Source organism: Chrysemys picta, chromosome 1, assembly GCF_011386835.1.
Source record: "Chrysemys picta bellii isolate R12L10 chromosome 1, ASM1138683v2, whole genome shotgun sequence".
NCBI lineage: Eukaryota > Metazoa > Chordata > Testudines > Emydidae > Chrysemys > Chrysemys picta.
The window spans coordinates 168,922,121-168,947,026 of NC_088791.1; the positions used below are offsets into that span (position 1 = coordinate 168,922,121).

At 42.7% G+C, this 24,906-nt stretch overlaps 1 protein-coding gene across 3 annotated transcripts in view; it reads left to right on the plus strand.

The window, feature by feature from the left end:
* Positions 1 to 833: 833 nt before the first annotated feature.
* The window catches only part of CD247 (CD247 molecule), an 80,458-nt gene continuing 56,385 nt past the window's right edge, over positions 834 to 24,906 (plus strand). Inside the window, exon 1 of one of the 3 annotated variants that reach the window (XM_005283687.5) lies at positions 834 to 1,007. In XM_005283687.5, coding sequence (XP_005283744.1) covers positions 950 to 1,007 — 58 coding nt within the window. In that variant the 5' untranslated portion in view covers positions 834 to 949. Of the gene's footprint in view, positions 1,008 to 13,103; positions 13,244 to 24,906 lie in introns of those variants that run through there. The other 2 variants (XM_005283686.5, XM_065575107.1) reach the window with 2 other exon arrangements.

The window sequence follows — 24,906 nt, forward strand, 5'->3', positions numbered from 1 at the left end:
GCAATGCCATTGTTTTAAAGGTACTACACCTTTAAATTTTCTAAGAACTCTCCCTCTGTGCAGAGGTCAGCAGCCATTGTGGCAGCCTGTCCAGAGGGCACAGACAGAGTCTCTGTGGGAGAGTGCACACTGTGCGTTTCCTCCCCTACAGGCTGCAGCAACTCTGAGAACAAAATGGCAGCTGAACTCTGAGGCGAGAGAGGCAGTTCTTAGCCATGTAAAGGAAGGGGCGGTACCTTTAAAACAAAAGGCATTGCAGTTTCCCAGCTACCTACAGCCAACAGGGGCCTGTTAGTTCCAAATTTGATGGTGCTTTCCTGTCATGTGGACACTTGTCTATTAGGAACAAAATTGAGACCAACTCCTTTCACACAGGCCACCGAGTAGCCAAAAGAGGATAAAAACTTGTGGTCCCTAGTGGCCAGTTCTGGATTTAAATCAGTGACCCAAGATGAAGAGCTCCGCCAATCACCGGAGCCATGTAGTTGTCCGAGGATGACTGTGTTATGCCCCGAGTTGTATTTTCACCTCGGTTTCTGATTTACTGTACATTGGACATACAGTTATATTCCATCTCTTTTGAACTGTGAATGAATATTGTACCATGCGTAGTTTATAGGCTTCTTGTAGAAGTTCAGTTGCTGCTGATTTAGAATTTCTGAGGCTCCATCAGAAAAACTAAAAAAAGAAGAGGAAAAAAGAAAACCCCAAACATCAATACCAAGAATATGAAACCAAACCTCTAAAGCTTCCTGGTTGTGAAGCAAAAGAAGGCGCGTGTGTTTCAGCCACGCTGCCGGCAGGTGGACTCTGAAAGATCTTATAGACCTCGCACTTCCTGTGGAGGCAGCCAGAAGAACAAAGCCAGTGGAGGTGCCTTTTCTCCTCACCATCCCACTATCTGTTAACTCGCGGCCTCCAGCCCCCAGTGCAATCCGGGGGGAGCAAGATGAAGTGGAAGGGGATTGTTATCTCTGCTGTCCTGCAGGCACAGCTCCCAATTACAGGTAAGGCAGGCTTTTCATATGACAAGGAACTATTTTAAAACCCTTTTGAGGTGGGGACAGAACACAACGTTTCTGTCGGATCCCCGCCCTTCTGGTAGCAGGAGGGCATCTGCGTGTGAACCTCTAGCATGTCTGTCCTCCTAATTATGACTAGTTATGCACTAGTTCAGAACCGGCAGCTGCAGGACTTGCTGAAAATGAAGTCTTTGCTATAAAGAAATCCTTTGGAAGGTGGGGAGGGGCGAACGAGGCAGCAGCAGCAGCTACCTACCATTGATGAGGCCTGCCTTTGTTGTGTCAGAGTTAAAGATACGACAGCTGAATAACATCTTGTAATTAAATGGGGTTTTTAACCCTCCCCCCAACAGTTCTCTCTTTGGGATTTAAAAAATGAAAAGTTGATATGCTGAGTGCAACCACCTTCAATATGCTGCCCAAGAGATACCTTTAATTTAGCTGGATAGAGTTAGGGCTGCGTTGATCCTTAGTGGCACGTTCAGTGCTTGGTTTCCAATAAACGTCACACCCTAGCAGCTCAGAAGCTGCTGTTGAGGGATTAGAGGAAGGGTAAAAAGGCTATGATTCCCCCCATCTTTTTCTATACCTACACACTTGCTTTCAGGTAATTAAAATGAATAAAGTTTCCTTACCTTATGTGTTTATTTGGTTGGTGTTTATAAACGGACCCCACTCAGGCAGACAGTGGAGTGGGTTTAACATGCAAACATCCATGATTTAAGTTAATTTGGGGGAAGATGGACATACATTTTAATAATCCATAAAATCAAGGAAAACTAGATCAATTTAATTTGCATCTAGAGACTGGGCAGGAAAAGGCCTGAATTTGAGTAAGTCAGCAAAGATGAAAGACAGCGAGGCCACCTTCAAGTGTATGCAGAAAATCCATATGAAGAGTTTCATCCATGTTCTCTCTAGTCAATGTACGCAACCAATGCACCATAAACAGCACTTTTACATCAAGTGTTTTGGGGACCTCAATAAACTTTCAAATAAACAAGGTTTATGATGATTAGGAAAATGACCCAAAGCATTCACTGATGCCGTGCGACATAATCATGTTCCAGTTAACCTGTGTACCATACATTTCAACAGGATTTTAAATTAGATTTGCATTATCCGCAGTAAGTACTCACAGCTACATTTATGTTAATATATAGCGAGTACATGTCCATTTGGGATATTAATGTGTTTCTACATACATTGAGCTGTGTGTGCATGTGCACAAGTATAAGATGTGTACCAAAAGTAGGAAAAGCATTTCTTTCTGTCCTCTTAGAATATTTTCAAAATGCACAAAGGCCTAGGACGTCTATAGGAAAGGTAATTGTACTTATAGACACGTAAAGATTTAGAAACTACTTAAGGTCAGCATTTGTTTCTCTGATCCTTCTTCTTTCATTCTTTTATAAAACATCAGTATCTAGCATGCTACAGGCTCTTGCTCTTATTTGTTCTTTTTTAGCAGAAAGGCCGTACTGAAAAAATAGAGCAATTTAATCAAATCAGCTAATTACTAAAGTATCAACTTTATTATGGTCTCTCTGTTCACACACCTTGGGGATAACCATGCTCATAGGAAGAGACTATTTAGCTACGACACACCCTGGACCAAATTTTGCCCTACGTACAATTCCCGTTGATTTAAATGGAGATGGTTGTGTATGTATCTGAGGGCAGAATTTTTGGCTGGGTATTTTCAATATTATAAAGACCTTTTTACATTTTGGAATGAATGTAGAGTAAGAGGATGATAGTGAGATTCCATGAAATTATTCAAATAGTAGATAGGTGCACTAACAATTATTAATTTAGTCTGAACATATTGCCAGGCAGATGACTTTTTGGGGTCAAGACTAAGAACCCTGAATCCGGGACCTTCCATTATTTGGAGTAAATAGGAGCCCTCTTAAAACAAAGTATATTTTTATTTTTCACAGAACATGTTTGCTCTAAGCAAACCGTCACTAAGTGGAATTGCAGATGGCACTTTACAATGCATTCATACTATGGCGCTCAGGTTTTCAGTATACTTCGCAATAGGAATCTGCTTGTTTTGTAGTTAGTCCAGCAAAAGGTGCTGGCCCCAGGAATGGTAGCTGAAGAGCAACCATGCATTTTCCTTTTGCTCTCAACAGTGCTGAGCCAAATACATCAAGCACCAGAAACATATTTTTTAGAGTAATTCTAGCTATGGACCAAAGCCGCAAAATTCTGATGTAGCCATCGACCTCAGCCCATAAATTTGAGGATGTTCTGAGTTGAGGTTTGACCAATAAAGCAAGAGGAGCTGCTGGAGAAATTCAGATCCACGTTCGGATTTTGGAATGCTTCCCCTTTCCAAAGTTCAGCAGGAATGGATCTGGAGGTCTGGTTCAGGCCCTCCTATAAATATTTCACTAGAAGGAGTTTATGAAAGAAAATAAATATGTTCTGAGTCTCTGAGCAGAGTGATTTTGTTTATCACGCTGTTCTCTGCTGTTTCGGGAAATTCTGTTAAAAGACATTTCTTCTGTCTGTACTGCAAGACCCCTCACCCCCACCCCTCAAAACAAAACAAACAAACAAAAAACAGGAAAAACCAAAAGCCCTGCAATATGCTGCAGTGATGGACACAAACCACTGCAGTTTCCAATAGCAATATGGCAGTGTTTGGGGCAATACTGCCATTTTTCCCTGTGAGGGTGATCAGCTTAATATGAGAGACATATAAAGACATGTACAACAGGGTCCTAAAAGGGGGTTTCTCTCAAATTCTCAAAATCTCCTGTTGAATTGAACCCAGCACCGGATTATTTGGCTGTAGGGAAGCTAGAACACGTCCACCCTGGAGAGACATCACTCACACAGTTCAGTCAATCAGCATTTCACTGCCCAATGCAACTGCTTCTTCTACCCATAGGGTAGCGTGCAACTCAGGAGCGATTTGCTAATCACCATATGGGTAACAGGAAGAAATGGGCAACGTTGTGTTTTAAGGGTTCATTTGTTCGTTCATTCGTTCCTTCCTTAAAATAAGTTATTTAGAAGACCTACACTTTAAAAAACAGGAAAAAAAATCTTGTTTACAAATACATCCTGGATATTTCAACCAAATGTAAAGACAGAATATTTTTAGGTTCCACTCTCCATACCGTCTACACCGTCCTTGCTGTATTCTTGGCACTAATGCAAAAATCTACCAGGGACTTAATTTAATAATTATGCTTCTTTCTACTCACAATGATTCATTAATAAATACTCAGAAATGGGACATTCGTGCATCAGACAAAATGTAGGCAAATATAGCCCATCTTTATAACAGGCTGTTTATTAAGCTCCTACAGTGCTAAATTCAGTTTCTTTAGCGATCATTATATGTTATATAGTAAGCACTCTCTACTAAAACAATACCATGTTAAATTCTTAATGAGTGAGGTAACAGGTTAATAATTCACTCCATCTGACTCCCCTATGCAAGAGGGAGTGTATTTAAAATGGAAGGAGCCATTTGAAAATATATTTATACATGTCCAGTACAAGTCTATCCTTGTTATACTATTGTACTATGTGGATAAATTGAAGAAATTGGGTAGTTTGCTAATAATGGATGCAGATTCATACAACATGTAGTTTAGATACCCGTTCTTTGTGGAATCAATGCACATTGTTAAATTATGATTTTGAAATACAAAATATCAAACAACAAAAAGTTTTAAATCTCAAATCTCCCCCCCCCCAAAAAACCCATTTAAATTCTAATTAACTCCATGTTTACACCAGTAAGCGTTTTAAAATCCTTACCACTATTTATAATACTTGGCTATAGATATAAAGACAACACCCCCGGCCACTATCTAGAACTTTAAAATGTGTCCGTGAAGAAACAGATGGGGAATCTGTTAAATAACATATATGGTACATTTGCTCATTTAGGATGGCATGGGCAGAAGACAGCATTTTAAAAAAACCTGAGAAAATATCAGGCCTGCTAAAAGCATCTGCTCTGTCTGTGTGTGTGTATGCTGAAAAGATTTCAGTGTCATATGTATATAACTTGGATCAAAACCTACATTAAAATGTTGTTACTCCTTTTATTTTATTGCTAAGAAAATGTCTATACTTACTGAATCTTGGAGAAGTTGGGTTTTACAACCTTTTTTTGATGTGTAATAATATGCTACCTGATATTTGGAGATTAGCTCTGACTGTAGATCTGTTGTTAACTAAATTCATTTCTCTTCCTTTAAAAAAGTATGTGCAAACTGTATCCTTTAGGAATGAGGCTTAGGATCAAATTTTTCAAAGAAGGGGGTAAAAGCTACGCTATGTGAAATCCCACATTGCCATACACAGGTGACTAGCATTCACATATACAAACCAGATACCTGTGCATGCATATGAGTAGTTGAGTTTGCAGTTCCTCAATTTGCACATGCAAATTACTTGTTTGCCGAAAACTGTGAAGAAAATGGGTGCGTGAGTGCTTAGCTGTGTGCAACTGGTGTGTGAGCACTTGTGTGTGTGCAAGGGGTATATGGAAGTGTTTGTGGGTGCACCATTTGCTCCCTCCTTTGACAATTTAGCCATTAAAAACAGAGAAAAAAGACCATACCTAGCCACGCTCTTTCCCCAACCCTTAAACACGCACACCCGTCAGTGCGTGTAGAAGTCTGTTCAAGGGCGTGGAAGCTGAATTTTAATTTTAAATAATATATGTTTCAAATATTTAAAAAAACAAAATTGCTAAAAACAAACCACTGCAATTTGAAAGCCCTCTCTGCTTTTTGTTTATGGTCATTCCTTCTAAGATTGGGTTAGTCTACTGAATTGGAAATGACCACAGTCAACTTGGAGAGAAAAAGAATCCTAAACCAAAGGAAGAAAGACAAAATGAAAAAGCTGGGACACGGCCACTTTCTGCACCACTGTTATTATGCTGCAACATGGCTGAAAGCAGATTCCTGAGCCAATTCAGATATTATTGTGTACAACATACAGCCTATGTGTTATTTTGACATAATCACAGTGAAATAATAATTGCACATCTCCACCTGTCTCCTGATGCTTTCTGAAGAAAATAGTACTGACTGATTTGTGAAATTTCTAAGTGAAGGAGAAGCCACTCAAATAACGTTATGCTCTTTGGATGCACAAATAGTACAGTATAAGAACTTAGAATTGAATAGAAGTGGTGGAGGAAGGGACTGTAATATTACCAAGCAAGTATATAATACAAGGCACAGTAGAACAGAATGGGAGTGCATAGGGGGTAGCAGTATTGCCAACTTTCATGTTTTCTTCTCAAGTCTTACAATATTTGGTGGTTTTCTTAAAGCCCCAACTCCTGGAATCATGGGATTAGGTGCAAATCTCACCTTCCATTAAAAATAAAAGTTTTCAGCCCTCATGATTGCAATTCAAAGCTAGACAATGTGAACCAGAAAGGCTCAAAAACCAGAAAGCAAATTTCCTCCCTGAATTTATTATTTTTTTAAAATCTCATGATTTTTTGGGGACCTGACCATGATTTTTGAACACTACGGGTTGGCAGTATTGAAAATTCATTCTTTGACTGGAAAGCTATTGAACTTTTAGAACCAGGGAACAGATAGTTTAGAGGGAGAGGGGATGTCCATAGCTTCTTTCAGTACAAATAAATCTCTGGAGCCTGTACATTAAGACGCACAGTTCTTAAATGAGAGCTGGAAAATGGCTACTCTCAGTAAACTGCGCTGAGTTTTAGAAAGACACCCAAAGAGCCTACTCTGATGAGAGATTGACAGAGGATTTAGTACCAGGACAGTGTCTTACGCCAACATTACCAGGGCAAAATCTATTGCCAGTGTCTTCATTCTGTGTTTGCCCCCCAAACTGTGAGTAGTGAAAAGAAGCAGACAAAACCACATTTATTTAAAAAAAACAAAAACCTGACCCTACGCTGGTCTACAAGGACTGAACCCAAACACTGCACTAATGGTATTTTAAGCCGTAGCGCTTTGGTAACTTCAAGGTAGAATATTGATATTTTTTAAAGTGATTATACAACAAAACTGGGTGAATACTGCACACTTTTAAAAATAGTCATTCAGATTTTGTAATGAATTTGCTCTAGCCATAAACGTGCCCCTTTTGTGTTCACTTCCGATCAACATTAGAGTGATGCAGTTTTATTTGTATAAATGCAGCAACCAAACTTTAAATCCACTTGGACAAACATTCATGTCACAATCCCACCAATGCATGCCCACCAATCCAGTGATGGACCAGAAACAAATGTATTTGGCTTAGATGATAAATCCCAATTAAACGACACAGCTCGGCTATCGTGTACTGAAGACTGGCAGTAAGATGTTTGCGATCAATCAGTCCATACAGTTAAAATAATGTTCTTAAAAAAAGATTTGGGGAAACTCTGATCTGCTACAAACATTCCACAGCGGAAAGCTACATTAATGAAGTATATGGTTCACTAAATTAGATGCACATTTTTTCAGCATAGATTGGACCTTCTTTTTAAAACCTCAGTCATATAATATTTCTTTCCCCCTTCTCCCATCCTTTGGGACAAATTTCTTAATGAAATGGATAACATTTCTGATCTGCATTCTGATCCACATGGGTGGATCCCTATGCCTGTGTGGAGACTTGTTGAAATTGGCCTATATAGATTGGACAGTAGGTTGGGAGCCTAAAGTCATGGTATTTGTACTGTGCATACACACATCTTGGAGAGAGGCATTTTTGCAGATAATCCTCAGAGGACTTTGCTATTGATTTTACGTGAAAGGTGCTCAGATAATATGGTGATAGGCAGCAACTGAAAACCATAAAATAGGTAGAGTTGGAGAGAGAGAAATTACTTTCATACCAAAGATTTCCATTTTGGATTTTATTTTTGTTTTGATTAGTATTACCAACCATCAATCCAAAAATGCAGCTTTTGTCCGTCAATAAATGTATGCCATCATATCTAAGTCCACCTCTTTTCAGGGTTTTAAAATTCAGCTGTAAATAATTGTTGTGAGCTGCAACCTGCAGTATATGATTTCAACCCAGGAATCCAATGTATTTAGTCCTTTAAAAGATGTCATACAAACCATCCAGCTATTTTTGAGTTATAATCATCAAAACAAAATTAGGTTCTATGACTAGAGGGCTTTAGTCACCAATGTTAGCAGGCTGGTATCTTTCACTAACACACAATTCACTGAAAATGCTTAAACGGTGATAATACTGCACAGCATAAAAATGGAATTTTTGTTTTATCTTTCAAAATCACCCATTTTGCATTCATTTTTATCACTGATCTTTACCATGCATTGTACAGGAATTAAACACAAATCATATTTCCATACTAAGTAACTCAGGCTATTTTTTTGTAAATATGAAATGTGTGGCCTAAAACAAATCACTAAGGGCCCTGATCCTGCAACCAGATCCATGTGGACAGACCCTTGCATCCATGTGGAATCCCTCAGGAGCTCTGTGCAAACCCACGGATTTGCCCTTGCACATCCCATTGCAGGATGGGGCCTTATACTCTCTTTGTGAGCCTCAGTTTACCCATGTGTAAGATGTAGATAATAATGCTGACTTTATAAGGGAATTGTAAGGCTTGATTCATTAAAAAAGTGTGTGTGTGTATACACACATATATAAAAAACATTTATTTAAGAGCTTCAGATGAAAGGTGCTATACAAGTGTAAAGCAAGTGTATGTATAATTTTTTTGTCTTTGATCTTTTTTTGGTGGCATCATTTCTTATTTAAATAGTTCCCAGGAGGAGTATAAATGGCTGCTAATCTTTCAATCCACCTGTCTTCTGCATTTGATTTAATTTGTATCTAACTATTCAAATCTGTAAGTGTTTGTCCCCGGATATGGACCAAAATCATCTGTGCTGTACATCCATCGACTTCATGAGGTGCGCCTCAGGGATAAATTTGCCCCATCCTCCTTTTCTTTCAGCTTTCACCCCAGGTTCTGGGTCACATTCTCTCACCATTAGTAATGGACCTTTTCTGACCATTATGATTCCTGAACTCTGGACGTCCTTCTGAAATTTTTTTAAGCCTGAGTCCTGAGATTTGTGCACGTTTTACTGGGGCTACTTACATGAATAAAGTTAAGCAGGTGCATAAATCCTTGCAGGAGCTGGGCATTGAAAGGTAGATTAAGCATTGTCATCACCTCTGCTCTGATTTCCTTTCCCTGTGCAGGAGGGAGTGCACAACACCCCCATCAGTCATGATCTGGCTCATTTTTCACTTAATTTTTTAAGTATGGAATTTTTAAATTTGATTTTTAAACAAACATACAGAGCTCAGCAGATAGGTGTTATTGTGAAAGTGACCCCTCAAAGTCCAGTGAAAACTGATAGTCTGGTAAAGGTTGATCTTTCACTGAAAGTTGAACATTGCACTCCAGGTCACTTTTGAAGTTGGTTTCTTAAAAGCAAAATTTATTATTGGATATAGCTGAAAAGAAAAGTCAGTTTTCACAAGCCAATTTGACTGTAACCACTTAAAAAAAAAAAAAAAACAGACCTAGGAGTATCTCTAACCCTGCTTCAAATAACTGTCTGTTCTTGTGCTGTCGGAGGGGGACAGAAAAACAGGTCTGAACTAAAAAAAGCCTCCACAGCTAATATAAGACCCGACAAGAACAGATAACATTCAAAGGCTTCTTAGAGTACGGCCTGATCCCATCTGGTCCTTAAAAGTTAGTGGGAAATCAATGGGGGTTTTGCCTGTATACGAGCACAGCCGGATTGCATCAAACATAGTGAAATAAAACAAAACACCCATAACCCAGTAGCTCGACTTAGGGTGGGTAAGTGATAGTGGACTGTCATGGACAGCCACATAGCTTGGGCAGTTACCATTCTAGTATAATTATAACCCAGCACCAATTCTAGGCAGTGTGTACTTTAGCCAGATAAGGATTTGCTGCTCCAGAATGTAATCCTCCCTCCCCATCTCCCCTTGTAAGTCATGTACAGCTTTCCTGAAAACACTGCTACCCCATCTAGCCCCTCTGCTTGAGGGATTGTGAGAGGGCTTGGAACGATTAATTTGTTTAAGACAACTGCTTCCCCAAGAAATTCGTAGCAGTGTCGCAGGGTATGACCGGAAGTTCTGATGATGAACGCTTGTAACTTTGAAAGTATTGCCAATCCCAACCATTCCAAAATCACGAGTCAGGCCCCAGAAATTCATGAAATTGGCTTTAAAATTATGTTTTAGAAATAAATAAATATGGGGTTCTTTATTTGCCTTCTGGTTTTGAGCCTATAGGGTTCATTTAGGTCACATCTTCAAGCTTTTTTTCTGTAATCATGAGAGCTAGAAACTTACTTAACTTTTTAATGAAAGCTGAGATTCTCACATAACCACTTGTCTCCAGGAGTTGTGGCTTTAATAAACCATCAAATATCACGGGACTCACAATAAAATCAAGAGAGTTGGCTACATTGCTTTCATCTCCTGCTTTAGCATTTGAAATGGCCGGAGCTTATATGAAGTGGGCAGAACTGGAATTCTCTGTTGCCAACCTGTTCATACAGCTAAATTAATCTCTTAGTTTGAATAACCTCAGTTGTTATTTTACTAACCTGCATTCAGACCCAATATTGCTAAAATGTATTTGTTGTTGCTGTGGTTCGGTATGTCTGCATTGGCTGAAGAACAGTAACAGATTTTCAGGCTTCACATAAGTCTACTTTTATAATTCTCTTAAACAAGTGTCAGATGTAAACCTATCTCGCTGTAACATCTTTTCCAAGACGTTTTTATCTGATTTTATCTCTCTCAGCTGCGAAGATGTAGCTGGCAGGTTTGCCCCCTTTCTCTCTTGTTGTTCTTTTTAGGTATTGAAGCCACAGGCCTGTTTGCTAAAAGTGATCGCTTAGTAGTCTACATATTAGGTTTAAAATACCTATATTTGTTAGATCAGGAATTACAGGTTCAAACCCCAGCAGGATTAGTTTAGTTCTTCCAAAGTAGATTAATTGAGTGCCATTGTAACACTGACAGACCCCAGATGTTGGGGGGTGGGACCGAACCTGGGACTTCTGAAAATTAGTGCATGAGCCTCTACCACGTGAGCTAAAAGCCAACTGGCTGTTAGCTAATACTGTAGAGCAGACTCATTTTCTCTCTCTCTAAGTGGTCTTGCTGCCACTAGATGGGCCAGAACACCAACACCCAGAAAGGCGTGTGGGTTACATATTTCCCCTAGCTGAGGAAGCACATCCTGAGCTTTGGAGTCTTCCCAGGTGAAATCCTGGACGAGCGCCCACTTGTAACGCCAACAGACCCCGGTTGTCGGCGAGCAGGAATGAACCTGGGACCTCAGTGCATCAGCCTCTACTACATGAGCTAAAAGCCAACTGGCTGTTAAACAGACTCATTTTATCTCTCTCTTTAAGTGGTCTCGGTGCCATAAGATGGGACAGAACACCACACCCAGAAGGTGTGTGGGTTAAACCGTGCATTTCACTGTTGTTCTTTCAGACAAGAGGTACGACACCACAGTCTTGCCAGTTCTTTATGTCCTTTGGGTAAGGATAGTTTTTTGCCACCCTAGTGCCTTTGCCCCCAAATTTCCCTTTCCACTGATAGCTGCCCTGCACTTCAGAATTGACTGCATTTCATCAAGTCTGGATTGCCCAGCTAGGCCCTTGCATGCGGGAGGTTCTGGAATGGGCCACAGGATAGCTGCTGCTGCTCTCTCCCACCTGCAGTACACCGGAAATATGAATATTGCTGCCATGTGGTTAGCTGTTACTGAACCCTAATCTTTCCACTCCTGAAGCCATACTTGTTCATCCCTGGATCACCTAGGCCCAGTTCTCCAAACTACTGTGAGATGGGGGCACGGGGGAGAGGGATTAGGGGAAAGTGCTAGAGTCCAGGCCAGCTCTAGTCCCTAAGGGATATAGATGACAGAGGGAGGTTGAACACTCTGAAAGTAGAACACTGCCTGAGGAGTGCTGTTGCAGCAGCAACAGAGCTGAGTGCCCACCTCTCTAATCTGGCAGTCCTGGGCAGCTGCAAGTCTCCTGATAAGAGTAATGGGCTTTATCGGAGAAAATGGCCTGGAAGCCAAAAGCTTGGGGTTCAGTTCCTGGCTCAGCCATAGACTCTGTGCGACCAAGTCACTTAATCTAGCTGTGCCTCAGTTCCCCATGGGGATAATGCCTCCTTTCTCTCATACGTGTTGGCCTATTTAGACTGTAAGCTTTTTTGAAGCTGTCTCTCACACCTTGTACAGTGCCCAGCATAATGGGGCCCTAATCTCAGTTGCAGTTTCAAGGCAGTAGTGTAATACAAGTAGCGATGGGGCCTGCTGTCTTTTCCCATTTTAAATGCAACACAAGGAATTCCTCCAGGCTCATCAACAGGCAGGATTAAGGGAAAAGCCACAGATCAGGTCCCTAGAAAGGGAGTTTCCTTCAAGCTACCATGCCCATATGTAAAGTGCTTAACCCTTATTTAGGGCTTTTCAGCCATACAAAGGAAAGGAAATATCATTTCATCTTCCCATATTGGGGGGGAGGGCAAATTGAGGCAAAGACTTACCCAAAGTCACCAGAAGAATAAATAAAGAATAAAACCCACATCTTCTAATTCCCAGGCCCATGCCTAGTGATCAAACTACATCACCTCCTATCTATAGATAGTTCCAAATTCTAATACTTGTGCTACTACTTGTGTTGGTGATGCAGGCTAGGAGACATCATCTGTGAATAGCAGGGGTTCTACTTCCATTGGGGCTATAAAAGTAGAGTCCTATTAAACTGTCTGTCTTCTCCCCTACCCTTTCTGTGTGTGGTGGATAAGGCAAGCAGTTGTAGTGAGTGTGAGTGGATATGAGGTGCAGGTGTGTCACTGGATAAGCATGGGCAGCTGTGTGGCATGTCAGTAAACAGGAATTAAGAGGTTAAGGGGGCACAATGCAAGAGTGTGTGGGGAAAAAAGAAAAGTTGGTTTAGAGTATTGTAGAAAGAGGGAATGATCACAATGATATGGAGAAGTAGAAGGAAGAGAAAAGATGAAAAACCATAGAGGAAAGATGGAGTAAATAGAACTTGTAGGAAGAAAACAATAATTTTATCTTAGCTGAAAAGCTAGTCTGAGGGGAAAATGATTCCAGCATCTATCATAGAAGGAAAGGAAAAGAACTTGAGGGGGGAGGAGGAAGAAAGAAGAACAAATCTAAGAAGGGAAATCTAGTAAATTAAAGTGTTTTTTTTTTTAAATATATAGTGAACTAGGTGCTCTAATATTACAATGAAATATCAGTATATAATACTAATTTATCATTCCCCTTAGAGAGAGAATTAAAAGTGTATAGGGGCTCCAATGAATTGCTTTCTCGGGAGAACCCAAATCTTTTCTCCAGTTACCATCCCAAAAAATAAAATAGTGCTGCTCTAAAGATATTCCCTGAGCTGCTTGTAACAATGGCTGGGATGGACTGCCTGTATCTTCTAGTCTGACCCTAGTGGTGGAAGAAGTGATTCCCCCCATATAGATTACTTGTAAACTTCTTTGGGATTAAAGGCATTATCTAAAAGTAAGAAACTGTTTGCTATGCCATTCCTCATTATAATTTGCATACCACTAGCAACTTGATAGGCAATTTATAGCTAGATATGAAGACTGGGTCTCTGCTTTTAAGAGTTTATAGCCTAACTAGCTCTAAATATACTTTGATAGTTTAAATGTTGGAGATGCTTACCATTGAGTGATGAATGTGACACCAGTGAAAGAGTTCATTTGAAAATGCTTGCAAGTAGGTAGAAACAGTATTCTCCTCTCACAACAGGGCGTGATCAGTCAATGGGAGCTTGTTGTGCAGTTGTAATGCTTTAACTTAATTTCCTTTTGGAGATCTTGGATGAGTGAAGTTCCCATGGATCTAGAGTTCTCCCTTTCTAGCCTGCTCCTGTAGTTTCACCTATGTTCAAATTATTTAATGTCCTTTTTCTAAGGAAACTCAGTTGTGTGTTTTCTAATATGCTGCCACATTCTTAATTATTCTGCCTCCACTGAAATGCTAACTATTCTTTAAAGGGCCTTGTGATGCTTTCAATTCTGTCTAGCTAGAAAATTAATCTTGAAATATTGGAAATGATTGCATATGAATGGAGAAGTTTCCATTTTGAATATTCCTCTTTGTGAACGCTTCTTAAGCTTAAATATTGGGGTCTACTGTCGTCTCATAAAGCTGGTATCTCTCTGAGCCAGGAGCAGAAAATTTTTAAGATTCTTATTGTCTCCATGGCTGCACAAAGCAACTCTGGCTTTATTGCAAGCAGTGTGGCTCAGTGGCTAAAGCAAGGGACTAGGAATTGGCACACCTGGGTTTTGTTCCTCGCTCTGTCATTGACTTGTGATCTTGAGTAAATCATGGGAATATGTTTGTGCGTTTCTGCTAGGATAGTGTCCAGGCTAGGCTCCCTTTAGGATCAAGGCCGCACTATGTTAGGTGCTCTGCAAAAAGAAAGGAAGACACAGTATTTGCCCGAAGAATTTACACTGTATTAGTAATTTATTCACCTGTAAGCGGGTATATATTTGCTTCACAAGGGTATCTAGAGGATTGATTGATTAATTCTGTAAAGTATTTTTGAGACCACTGAAATGAACAACCCCTCCCTTCCCTCCCCTCAAATAAAATAAAATAAAATTCCACCACACCAGGTTGAACTGAACTGTTGGGATATCTGTAAAAATAAATAATTGACAATCTTAATCTCTGTAAGATGGGCATAATTTACCTACTGTGCAGTGAAGCTGTGAGGGTTAATTAATATTTGTAGAGCACTTTGAGGCCATCAAAGCAAGGTGCTATAGAGTACAAAATATGCATTATTTATGCGGAACTCTCTGTTTACCCAGGGAACACTTTACCTCATGGAATGCAGCAAGCATGGACTGCCACTTTCTAAATGTTTGTACAGTATCTAGCCCATTGGGGCCCAACCTGGTTGGCCTCTATATGCTTAGGACGATAGAAATGGTGATAATATTAATGGTCTTGTGCAGCTAGTCTTGCTGCCCTCTGCTCCTGTAAAAACACCCACACGGTGGTGTGATGATTATAATGGCTGTATTTCTTATTTGGGCTAGTTAGAGCATATGGATTATTTGAATTGTTGAACCTTTTAATAGATGTTGCTATGTCAGTAGATGCAGAAATTCGTCTCTCTCCTTTATCTCCCAGTTCTCTCTTCTCCCCCTTCCGCCCCTCCCCCCCCGGTGGCAGCATGTTCCCTTTCACCCAGAAAGATAGCTTCTGACTGCTGGGGGCGGCCCCATGCATTAACTATTTACTAGGCATGAAGATACCAACTTCAGCTGGGGATTGACTGCAGCTCATTTGCTACATGTGTAGCCTCTGCTGCCTCAGGCACACAGCAGCTCAGACTTGAACTCTGGTGTCCTTGGCTTCTCAGAAACAAGGCATCCTTAGGGGAGCTACACGGCTGCCGAGCTTTTGTTCAGAGTGTTTATGACTTATACAGGGTAATATCTGTATTGTGATTTAGCCAAGTTCCATACACGGGGTCTCTCACACTAAGGGGATAACGGAAAGTGCTCAAAGAGGTGTCTGGTGTTGACAGAAAGCTACTTGGGATTTTCTTCCAAGGATATTTTTCTGCCTGTTGGCCTTGAGGCCTAGATCTGAGAGGGAGGAGAAAACTGAAATATTCTGGAAGAGAATCCCACAGGCAGGTAATAATTTGGATGGAATTTGCATAGAACTGATCAAAACGCTAGCCCTCCAACAGCTGTATATTTTGAGATACCTACTCAGTTTGCACATATGTAAAGACATGTATATCTGGGAGGTATTGATGAACATTCAAGCATGCACATGCAAAGGTACACTTGTGCTGTAAAACAGAGTACATACATACATGCACTTGCACTCCTGTAAACACATGCATATCTAGGGGCATATGTGCAAACATGCACCAATATCTACTGCATGTGTGTGTAAGCACATGTACTGATGTAGATCTATGTAAACGCTTTATGAAACTCATGCCTGCAAATACGCACATGAACACATAAGTACATTGAGTATGTCTATGCAGCAGCAAGGAGCATAGTAAAAATATCAGTGTGGCTGCTGCAGCAGGGGTGGCGGCTTGGGCTAGCTGGCCTAGCACAAACCTGCCCAACTTCCTGAGTATGTACTTGGGCAGTTAACCTGAGCCGACATCCTAACCACCGTGGCTACACTGCTATTTTAGCAGGCTAGCTTGAGCAGAGCTAGCCTGTCTGTCCATGAATGCTGGGAATCACCCCTCCGGCTGCTGTGTAGACAGAAACTTAGAAGCAAATCCTCTTCTGTTCCCCACAGTCAAGTTTTCATATTTTTTTCCCCCTAGGAACATAAGTGCTTCTTAGCAGGCGTTGTATAGTACCATACATGTACATGCTTCGTGAAGTAGTGTAAAATCTGCTGGCACCTTGCCATCACATCTCACACATCTGCCCTAGTGCGAGAAAACATTGGCCGGGGGAGAGCAATTGCCTCCCAGCTGGTGCCCAGAGGAGCGGAGCAACAGTTCACTGTTAGCTCTGTGCACCTTGCTCAGAGGCTACCGCTACTGCTGCCTCTTTCTCTATTCTTCCTCTGCCTCCCTTCCCTTGCATGTCTTGTCTCAGCTGTGTCCCCTCAGACACTGCTGCTCTATATTAGCCCTCCCACTAATGGGGGCGTGAGGGGATATAAACTTCACCACAAACCTCTGCACGGAAGAGGCTGTAGCAGCAGAATCCTCTGCCCATCTACTGAAGGCCTAAGAAATAATACAATTATTTTTGTATGAATCAAAAGAGGACTATTTGGAAATCAGGAAATCCAGGGGTGCGAATCAGAAAACAACCAAAATCTTTCCCTGACCACCCTACACTTACATCCTTGAATTATCCTGACACCCACACAGTCTACCTCTTCTGTATTTTCAACATGTCACCTGCTTCCTACTGTTCCACCCCACCCTTTACAGACTGATGCGGCCACCATCCACCCACTACACACGTCGCCTACAATTCTCGCTCCCTTTTGAACCAGCTACAGCTTCTCACCTCTTATTCTCCGTACACACATCAAAGACCTGTCCATTCCCAACCCACCTTCTCACTATAATAAAGAAACCAACAACACTTACCCTCTCCGACAGTCTGCTAACATCTCTTCTATCCACCCATCCACGTATAGAAACGTCCCTGTACTTATCCATCTTTTCAAAGACTTAGCTACCCACATAAAGATGTTCACTTTAACCCTGTCAACTTTACAAATAGTAGCCACAGACCCCCAAATGTTAGGCTAACAGGTATTTTACTTTATCTGTTCCACATATGGAATAGAGTTGACTTGTGCATACACTTTTATTGTTAAGAATTTTAAAGATTTGGAAAGTTGTTGAAATACTTAGATGTGTATCTACATTATACGAATGATTTGCTGGTCTGGTCTACCTACAAAATTGTACTGTATCCAAATCGTCTTGGTAACCATCACGTTAGCTGAATGAGGGTTCAACACTGTTTCCTGGTCAGTGGAAACCAGCAGGGCTTTGGAGCGGAGCCTGGAGCTGGAGGGTACAGCAGCTCCGGAGCTGTGGAGCTGCAGGTTTTTGCCTGGAGCTGGAGCGGAGCCGGAGCACAGCTCCAAAGCTCTGGAAACCAGGACAAACAGGCTACTAAACTGCGTTCACCTAGACAGCTAACATGATTGATGAAAAAACGTGTTCAGATGCAGTTCAGTTTTGTAATGTAGACCAGGTCACAATGTTACAGGCATGGGACAGAATTATGTTTGTCTGTGGAACCTTAACTCCGAATTTCTTGACATTCACAAACACAAGTTTGTCAAACTTCAGAAGTCTAATCAATGTTGAAAGTCTACTTCTTATTTTAGGGATGTGTATTTTAGCCTTGACTTGTGATGAAGGTTTATTTTGGAATTACAGCCTCTCTGTATAGTCGACGTTAGCATTATTGTCCCTGTTCTGCATGTAGGTAAATGGACACACAAAGAGTTCAAACAACTTGCTTCACATCTTGCAGTGGCAGAGCTGCAAATAGAACTCTGTCTGCGTGACAGTAAAAGAAACATAATATGGTATTTGCCTACCCCACAGGGTGTCATGAGACTTAATATATTTGTTGCTAGAATGTATTTCATTAGATTATATAGAGCATTTTGTTGGGGAAATACATGAAAGTGAGAATATGTAGGTGATAGCTTTGGTGAAAGGAAGATGCTCCTGGTTTTTCTTGTGATGCTTTCTTTCTGTTCTGTCCTCTTGTTCCCTTGATAGGTGCTTTATTGTCTTTTAATTGGCTTTGTGCATCCCAGTCCCTAAAACTTGGCACTATACTTGGCAGCAATTTTGTTTTTATGGCGAAGGAGCTTGCTGAAATATTTAAAAAAATAAAATAAAAAAAAATAGCCAGTTAGTCAGAGCCTCTGCTACGTCCTGAGAGCACAAAGCTTTGTAGCTGGAAATTTGAGGCAGAGAGACAGAAGAACCTGAGACACACACACATATGCACATGCATGCCCATTAACATGGAGAGCAGAGTTGTGTTAGCTACAACCAAATTTAAACACAAGTTTCTAGCAACCCTCTCGCATGTTTTCTCCAAATGGTGGAGGTAGGGATTTTTTGTCTGGTCTAAATGGGTTCTCAATATTATAACTATGTGCTCTGTGATACACTGGACCTATATTCCGCAGCATAGCAAAGCTGAAGTCTGCAGTAGAGTGATATTGTCTGTGGCAGCTACAATTAAATTCAAAGCAGGGTTTGTTTTATTGAAATAGAAAGGAATGATATAAGTACCCTGCTCTGTATTTGTTATTATTTCAATAAAAATCTCCATTTTGGAATGTTCCTACCCCAAATTTTCCATTTTTAGCATTCTGCAGAATCTTTACTGACAATCTATGAAGAACTGCACTGTAGAAAATGATGTGGAGTGGGAGTGGAAGATGGGAGGTTTTAACAACAGGATAGGGTGCATCTGGGCAAGGGAGGGAAACAGATGAGGCATTTGAAGATTTTAGATGCATCATCTCTGCAGTGCTTTTTCCCTGTCCCCTTTGCAGGCATACATGAAGGTGACTTCAAAGTTTAGGCAGGGGAGTGGGAGAAAGGGGCTCGAACTCCTAGTTACCTACTCCACATACTGACAGAAGCCAGTAGCCCTAATGTATCTCCCCAATGCCCTCCCCTGCAATATCTGCTCCCGAATGTAACCATGATGGATAAGTATGTTAGCTGAATGACTCTAATAAAATGATTAGCAGTGAAAGAGTTAACAATGTTAACATCGAAATTGCCATTAGGTTTCAATGTTAATATCTCCGTTGGGATGAATGGGGGTAGTTCATGCCTCAAGGCTGTGGTTTCAGGCTGGCTGCTGGTTCAGGAAGACGGAATGCTGCATCAGTTTACATTCTGTTCAGGTAAGAAGATTTTTCTTAAACTAAAGGGCAAGAAACGTAACTTGAAGAAAAAAAAAAAGTGGTTCCTACAGCTGGAGAATTCTGTGACCATGCAGTTGTACATACATGGGAACGCTGGCTGTAATCATGCTGTTGACTGTGTAAAGGTGTTAATAAGGGTTGGCTCTCTGGAGAGGACAAACTCCTGCTCATGCTGGGTGAAGAAACCACCATAGAACCTTTATAGCTACAAATACTGTAGCCAGTAAATCCTGCAATGATGTACGCTTCTGCTTGGAAAAATCTTCCACTGGTGCTGCTTTACAGAAGCTAGCAATGGTGGTGCTAGTGTAGAGCTGCTGGGTAAACTAGTCCTCATCTGAACAGGTCTAGACAATAGGGGTTAAAGTGCTGGTGGCTGGACCATGCCACTGTTCTGCCATTGCTAGAACCAGTGGAGAGCTGTACCATTCTTGCAACAGTATGTGTAGGGTTGCCATATTTTGTGCCTCCAAATGGAGGACACTCCACAGCCCCCGCCCCCAGCCCCGCCCACACCCCGCCCCAACCCCGCCCCCTCCCCAAAGTCTCCGCCCCCTCCCCTGCTTCCCACGAATATTTGATTCGCGGGAAGCCTGAAGCAGGTAAGGGGGGTGTGGGGGGAGGAGGCGCGGCCCAGGCTGGCCCCCCGGCGTTTCCAGCCTGGGTCGGCTCGGGCCCTGGGGTGCCGGCCCCGGCCGACCACCCCCGGCCCGCCCAGCACTGCCGGCCCCCGGCGGCCCGGCGCACCCCCCCAGCTCCCCGGCTCCCCGCCCCGCGGGCTCGGCTCCCCGCCCGGCTCCCCGCCCCGCGGGCTCGGCTCCCCGCCCGGCTCCCCGCCCCGCGGGCTCGGCTCCCCGCCCCGCTCCCCGCCCCGCTCCCGGCTCCCCGGCTCACCGCCCCGCAGGCTCGGCTCCCGGCCTGGCTCCCAGCTCCCCGGCTCCCCGCGGGCTCGGCTCCCCGGCTCCCCGCGGGCTCGGCTTCCCGGCTCACCGCCCCGCGGGCTCGGCTCCCGGCTCGGCTCCCGGCTCCCCGCCCCGCGGGCTCGGCTTCCCGGCTCCCCGCCCCGCGGGCTCGGCTCCCCGGCTCCCCGGCTGACCGGCTCCCCGGACCCCGGCCCCGCGCCTGGCCCGGCACTGTGACCCTGGCCCGGCACTGCCCCACTGGTTCCCGGCCCGGCACCATGCCCCCGGCCCCAGCCGAGCACCACCGAGCCCTCCTGATTTTCCCGGACATGCCCGGCTTTTGGGGATTTCCCCCCGGACGGGGATTTGAGCCCCCAAAAGCCGGACATGTCCGGGAAAATCCGGACGTATGGTAACCCTAGGTATGTGGGAGTTCTTCAGAGAGAACCTCAGTGTTGACTAGGCCCTACTGTGAAGATAGACAGAGAGAGAAGCCACACCGACATTGCAAAATCAACCATGTAGGAACACCCAGTTACAATGTAGTTAAAGCACAATTTGGTCTTGCAGAGTAGACAGGACTGAAGTATGTGTTAACCATACCCCTGAACCATGCTATAGCCTTTCACTTCAGCTGGGCTGTCACATGATTTGGGAACATGGCTTGGCACCATCTACACTGCAAGAATGAACTGTGTTCTAGTGCAGGATTTAGAAACTGCCATCTTATAATTGGGTTTTCTTCTCCCCCTCAAGTGTGGTCTTGTGTTTCTATGATTCCGTACTTGCCACTTATGTTACTTTGCGTTTATTGAGTGATTGTCTGGCTTCTCAAGAACTTAGAGCTTTGCAAGCACCAGACCCTCTCAGAGCTCCAGAGAGGCCCGGGCCACATCCAGCTTTTGAGGCCCCTAGCTATAATAAAAATAAAAAATGACAACACATGAAAACAAAATAAGGCACCAAAAAAAGTGAGGCATAATTTGAATATTTTTTATTTAACAAATGCTTTTCTAGCCTTTTTCTGTGCAAATGCACTAATTATTGAGGAAAAATCTAGATTTCGTGCAATGTCACAGTTGATGTTAAGCATGGCGAGTCCATTCAAATGCTGTTGTCCCATAGTTGAACGGTGATAGTTCTTTACCTACTTCAACACATTGAAGGTGTGTTCGCCTGAAGCCACTGATGCAAGCAAACTGACAAAAATATGCAATGCAGTTGTGATATTAGGAAAAATTAACAAGTGTCTAAATTTGAGGGGAGAAGGAGGAACCATCACTAAAAGTAAAAAAAAAAAAAAGAGTAATCGTTAAGGGATCAGAACTAAGGGAGGACCTTAAGTGTTTGAAGAGGAGAGTGATCAACTGTATTGAAAGCTGCAGAAAGATCAAGGAGAACCATCATGACACCTTGGCAAGGAAAGAGGCCTTTGGAAACCTTGGAGATAGTGGATGCCAGAATAGAGCGGATCCAAGGCAGTGTTAAAGGAGAGGAAGTTGGGGCAGGGTTGTAAGTGACCTATTTACAGTGCTTGGAGGTGAAAGGAGATGAGATGCTAGTTAAATCTACAAGTTGGGTTGATGGGGAGGGTGGGCAGTAGAATGAGCATCTATCGAGATGGAGAGGGTGAGAGGGAGCACAGTAGTAAGACAGATAAACAGCTGGGAGGGGAATGTGTCCAAAGGACACCTGGAGGGGTTTGGAGGTAGGAAGTCATTCAGATACCATGGTAAAGCAGGAAGAGGGATTCTGGGAGGGGAAAGTCCTCTCTGATGTCAGATACAAGGCTCTAATGAACATTAATAACCAGGGACTAAATACTGCTTTGTCATGGGAAGGCCAAAGTTGGGTGGGAAACTGAGACCCTGAAGCCTCAAGGTTTCAGTCAAACTATCCTGTCAAGGGCAGTTGGGAGCTGGCCTCTGTGTGGGTGTTCTGGCCATCTAATCCCAGGGGTGGTATCACCGTTGTTGGGAAATCCCATGGAATGTGGGGGGTTCATAGAGAGTTGGAAGAAGCCCAACTATCTTCCTGGCAGAACTGCTCCCTCACCAAATGTGCTGTTAAGGCCCTGCTGGTCACCCTCACCTCCCTTGCCCTCCATCGGGGGCTGACCATATGCAGTCACTAATAGCATAAACATAACCTTTGGGCAAAAAGTGGCAGGGATAGGCTGGCCCTGAATACTAAAGGAGCTGCTACAGGTCTGGGTGTCACATCTGTATCAAATTAGAGACTATATCAGTATTAATGATAGGGTAACAAATACAGACCAGGCCTGTTACCAATCTCCAACAAGGAGCAGGAAGGTGGTGGGTATCTGAATTAGTCAAAGAGTTGGAATGTGTGTGACATACCAGGGCACAATCCAGACTAGTGGGAAGCTATCACCCCTGCCCTGAAACCTTGGGTGCCTTGCTGTGGTAGCTCCCACATGGGTCACTCACAAACAGCCAAACTGCATGCAAGCCATGCCCTGAATGTCTGTGTGTAACTGCAACCTGCCAACTACACCCTGGCTCTTGCCAGCCTGGGTTATACTGCAGGGTGACTCCAACACAGGCCCAGTTCCGCAACTTCCCCCAGAAATGTATGTTTTGCACTGCCCAGTCCTCTGCTAAACAGTACAAATATATTAAGTCTATTATTTCTTTAAGGGTATAATATGCCTGTGTATTATCTTAAATGGAGTTATCCAGACACTTCAACTTAAACACACTGGATAAGATAAAACAGTCAAAGAGATTTTAAGTGAGCACACGTAATGAGGCATAAGGCAGAATTGGCTACAAGAGAAATAAATATAAAACACTTACTAGTATCTACTTAAACTATTTTAGTTGCAAAGCAAACTTCTCACCACATGCTCCAGCAGACTACTGACCAAACTTTCAGGTCAGGTATCCCCCTCACCCCGCAGAATTGAATGTCTGTTTCCTTTTGTCCTCTCAGGTGCAGAGAATGAGGTGGCCAGGGAGAGAGAGAGGGGTGCCTGTGCCTCCTTTTTATAGTTTCAGTCCCTCTCTTGAAAAAATATTTCCAGCTGAGACCCAGGAGACAGTCTATGTGGAAGGATATTCCCTGATGGGCTTTTTCCCCCCACCTATTTGACCTTCCTTTGTTTTCCCTTCCTGCTTGATGACTCTTTTACTGCTTAAATGAAAATTGAAGCAAGCACATAGTCCTTTGTTTAGGACAGACCTGTTTGCCGACTTCTGCTTGGGCAGGGCTGTGGGGTTTGGAATGTGTGTTAATACCACACGGAGGAATCTTATAACTTAACATACAGTGTTGACACATTTTTGTCAGGCCAATACTGACCAGCAAATTATGAGTTTTCGAATGATACTTACAAGGCATACTTTGTACAAAGATTATTACAATAGGGTGTGCATGCAGGGGTGTATTCTGTTACAGTATGTCATGAAATTTAAGTGAATAATAGGATTTGTTTCAAGGTGTTGAAAAGGACTGTAGAGGGATAGGAAGCAAAGGAGCCATCACATTATCATAATCTGAATTTCTTCCAGATTGGGAGAGGCTGAAATCAAATATCTTAAATGTATTACTTAAGAATTGTTCAGCTAAATTAACGGTAGGAACTGGGGAAGTTTCCAAGTGTGTGCCAGTTGGTGTTGAAAATGAAACCAGGGTGGGGCCACAACCTTTAAAATCATATAGTGGAAACTCTGAATTTATACATGAGGTCTAAGGTTGCCACATTAATTCTCTTGGTGTAGCAGATAGAGAACTGAATTGGGAGAACTGGTCTCTATTCCCAACTCCGCCACTGATCTGGGCAAGTAACTTCATTTCTCTGGGCCTGTTTCCCCTGCCACTTTTGTCACACAGTGAGTAACCCCGTTGATTTTACACAGTGCCTAAAGTTAAATGGATGTATTAAGACTTTGCAGGATCGGAGCCTAAATAAACAAGTGACAAAGGGTGGCAGAGGCAACAGGCACAGAAAAATGAAATGATTTGGCCAGGGCCATACACCAGGGCAGCTCAGCAGATGCATAAGTTTTTGCAGGTGCAGCACTATAAATTTTTTGGGACGGGGCCTGTCTTATTATGCGTGTACACGGGTTCTAGAACAATGCACCCTGATCTCTATTGGGGCCTCTGGGTGCTATTTAATAACACTACCAATAATCACAACATACAATTCTCATTCCATGGGAGCAACACACACATAACAAAGGTCAAAACTTGTCCCTAAAGTAAGGAAGTAGGTTGAAGCCTGGAGTACAAGGTGAAGGGAAGACAAATGACCAAGTATATTGTCAAAAGCCAGGAGCCAGCATATGGCGAACTATACTCAATACATCTGGAAGAAGGTGTCCTTTCTTTTCCGAGGGTGTTATTTTCGTTTTCTTGCTAAAATAACTCACACTATCTGCCTCTTCCTCTGGTGACTCTCCTTTGGTACAGAGAAGGGGGTTTCACCAATGAGGAGGCTGACCCCTTT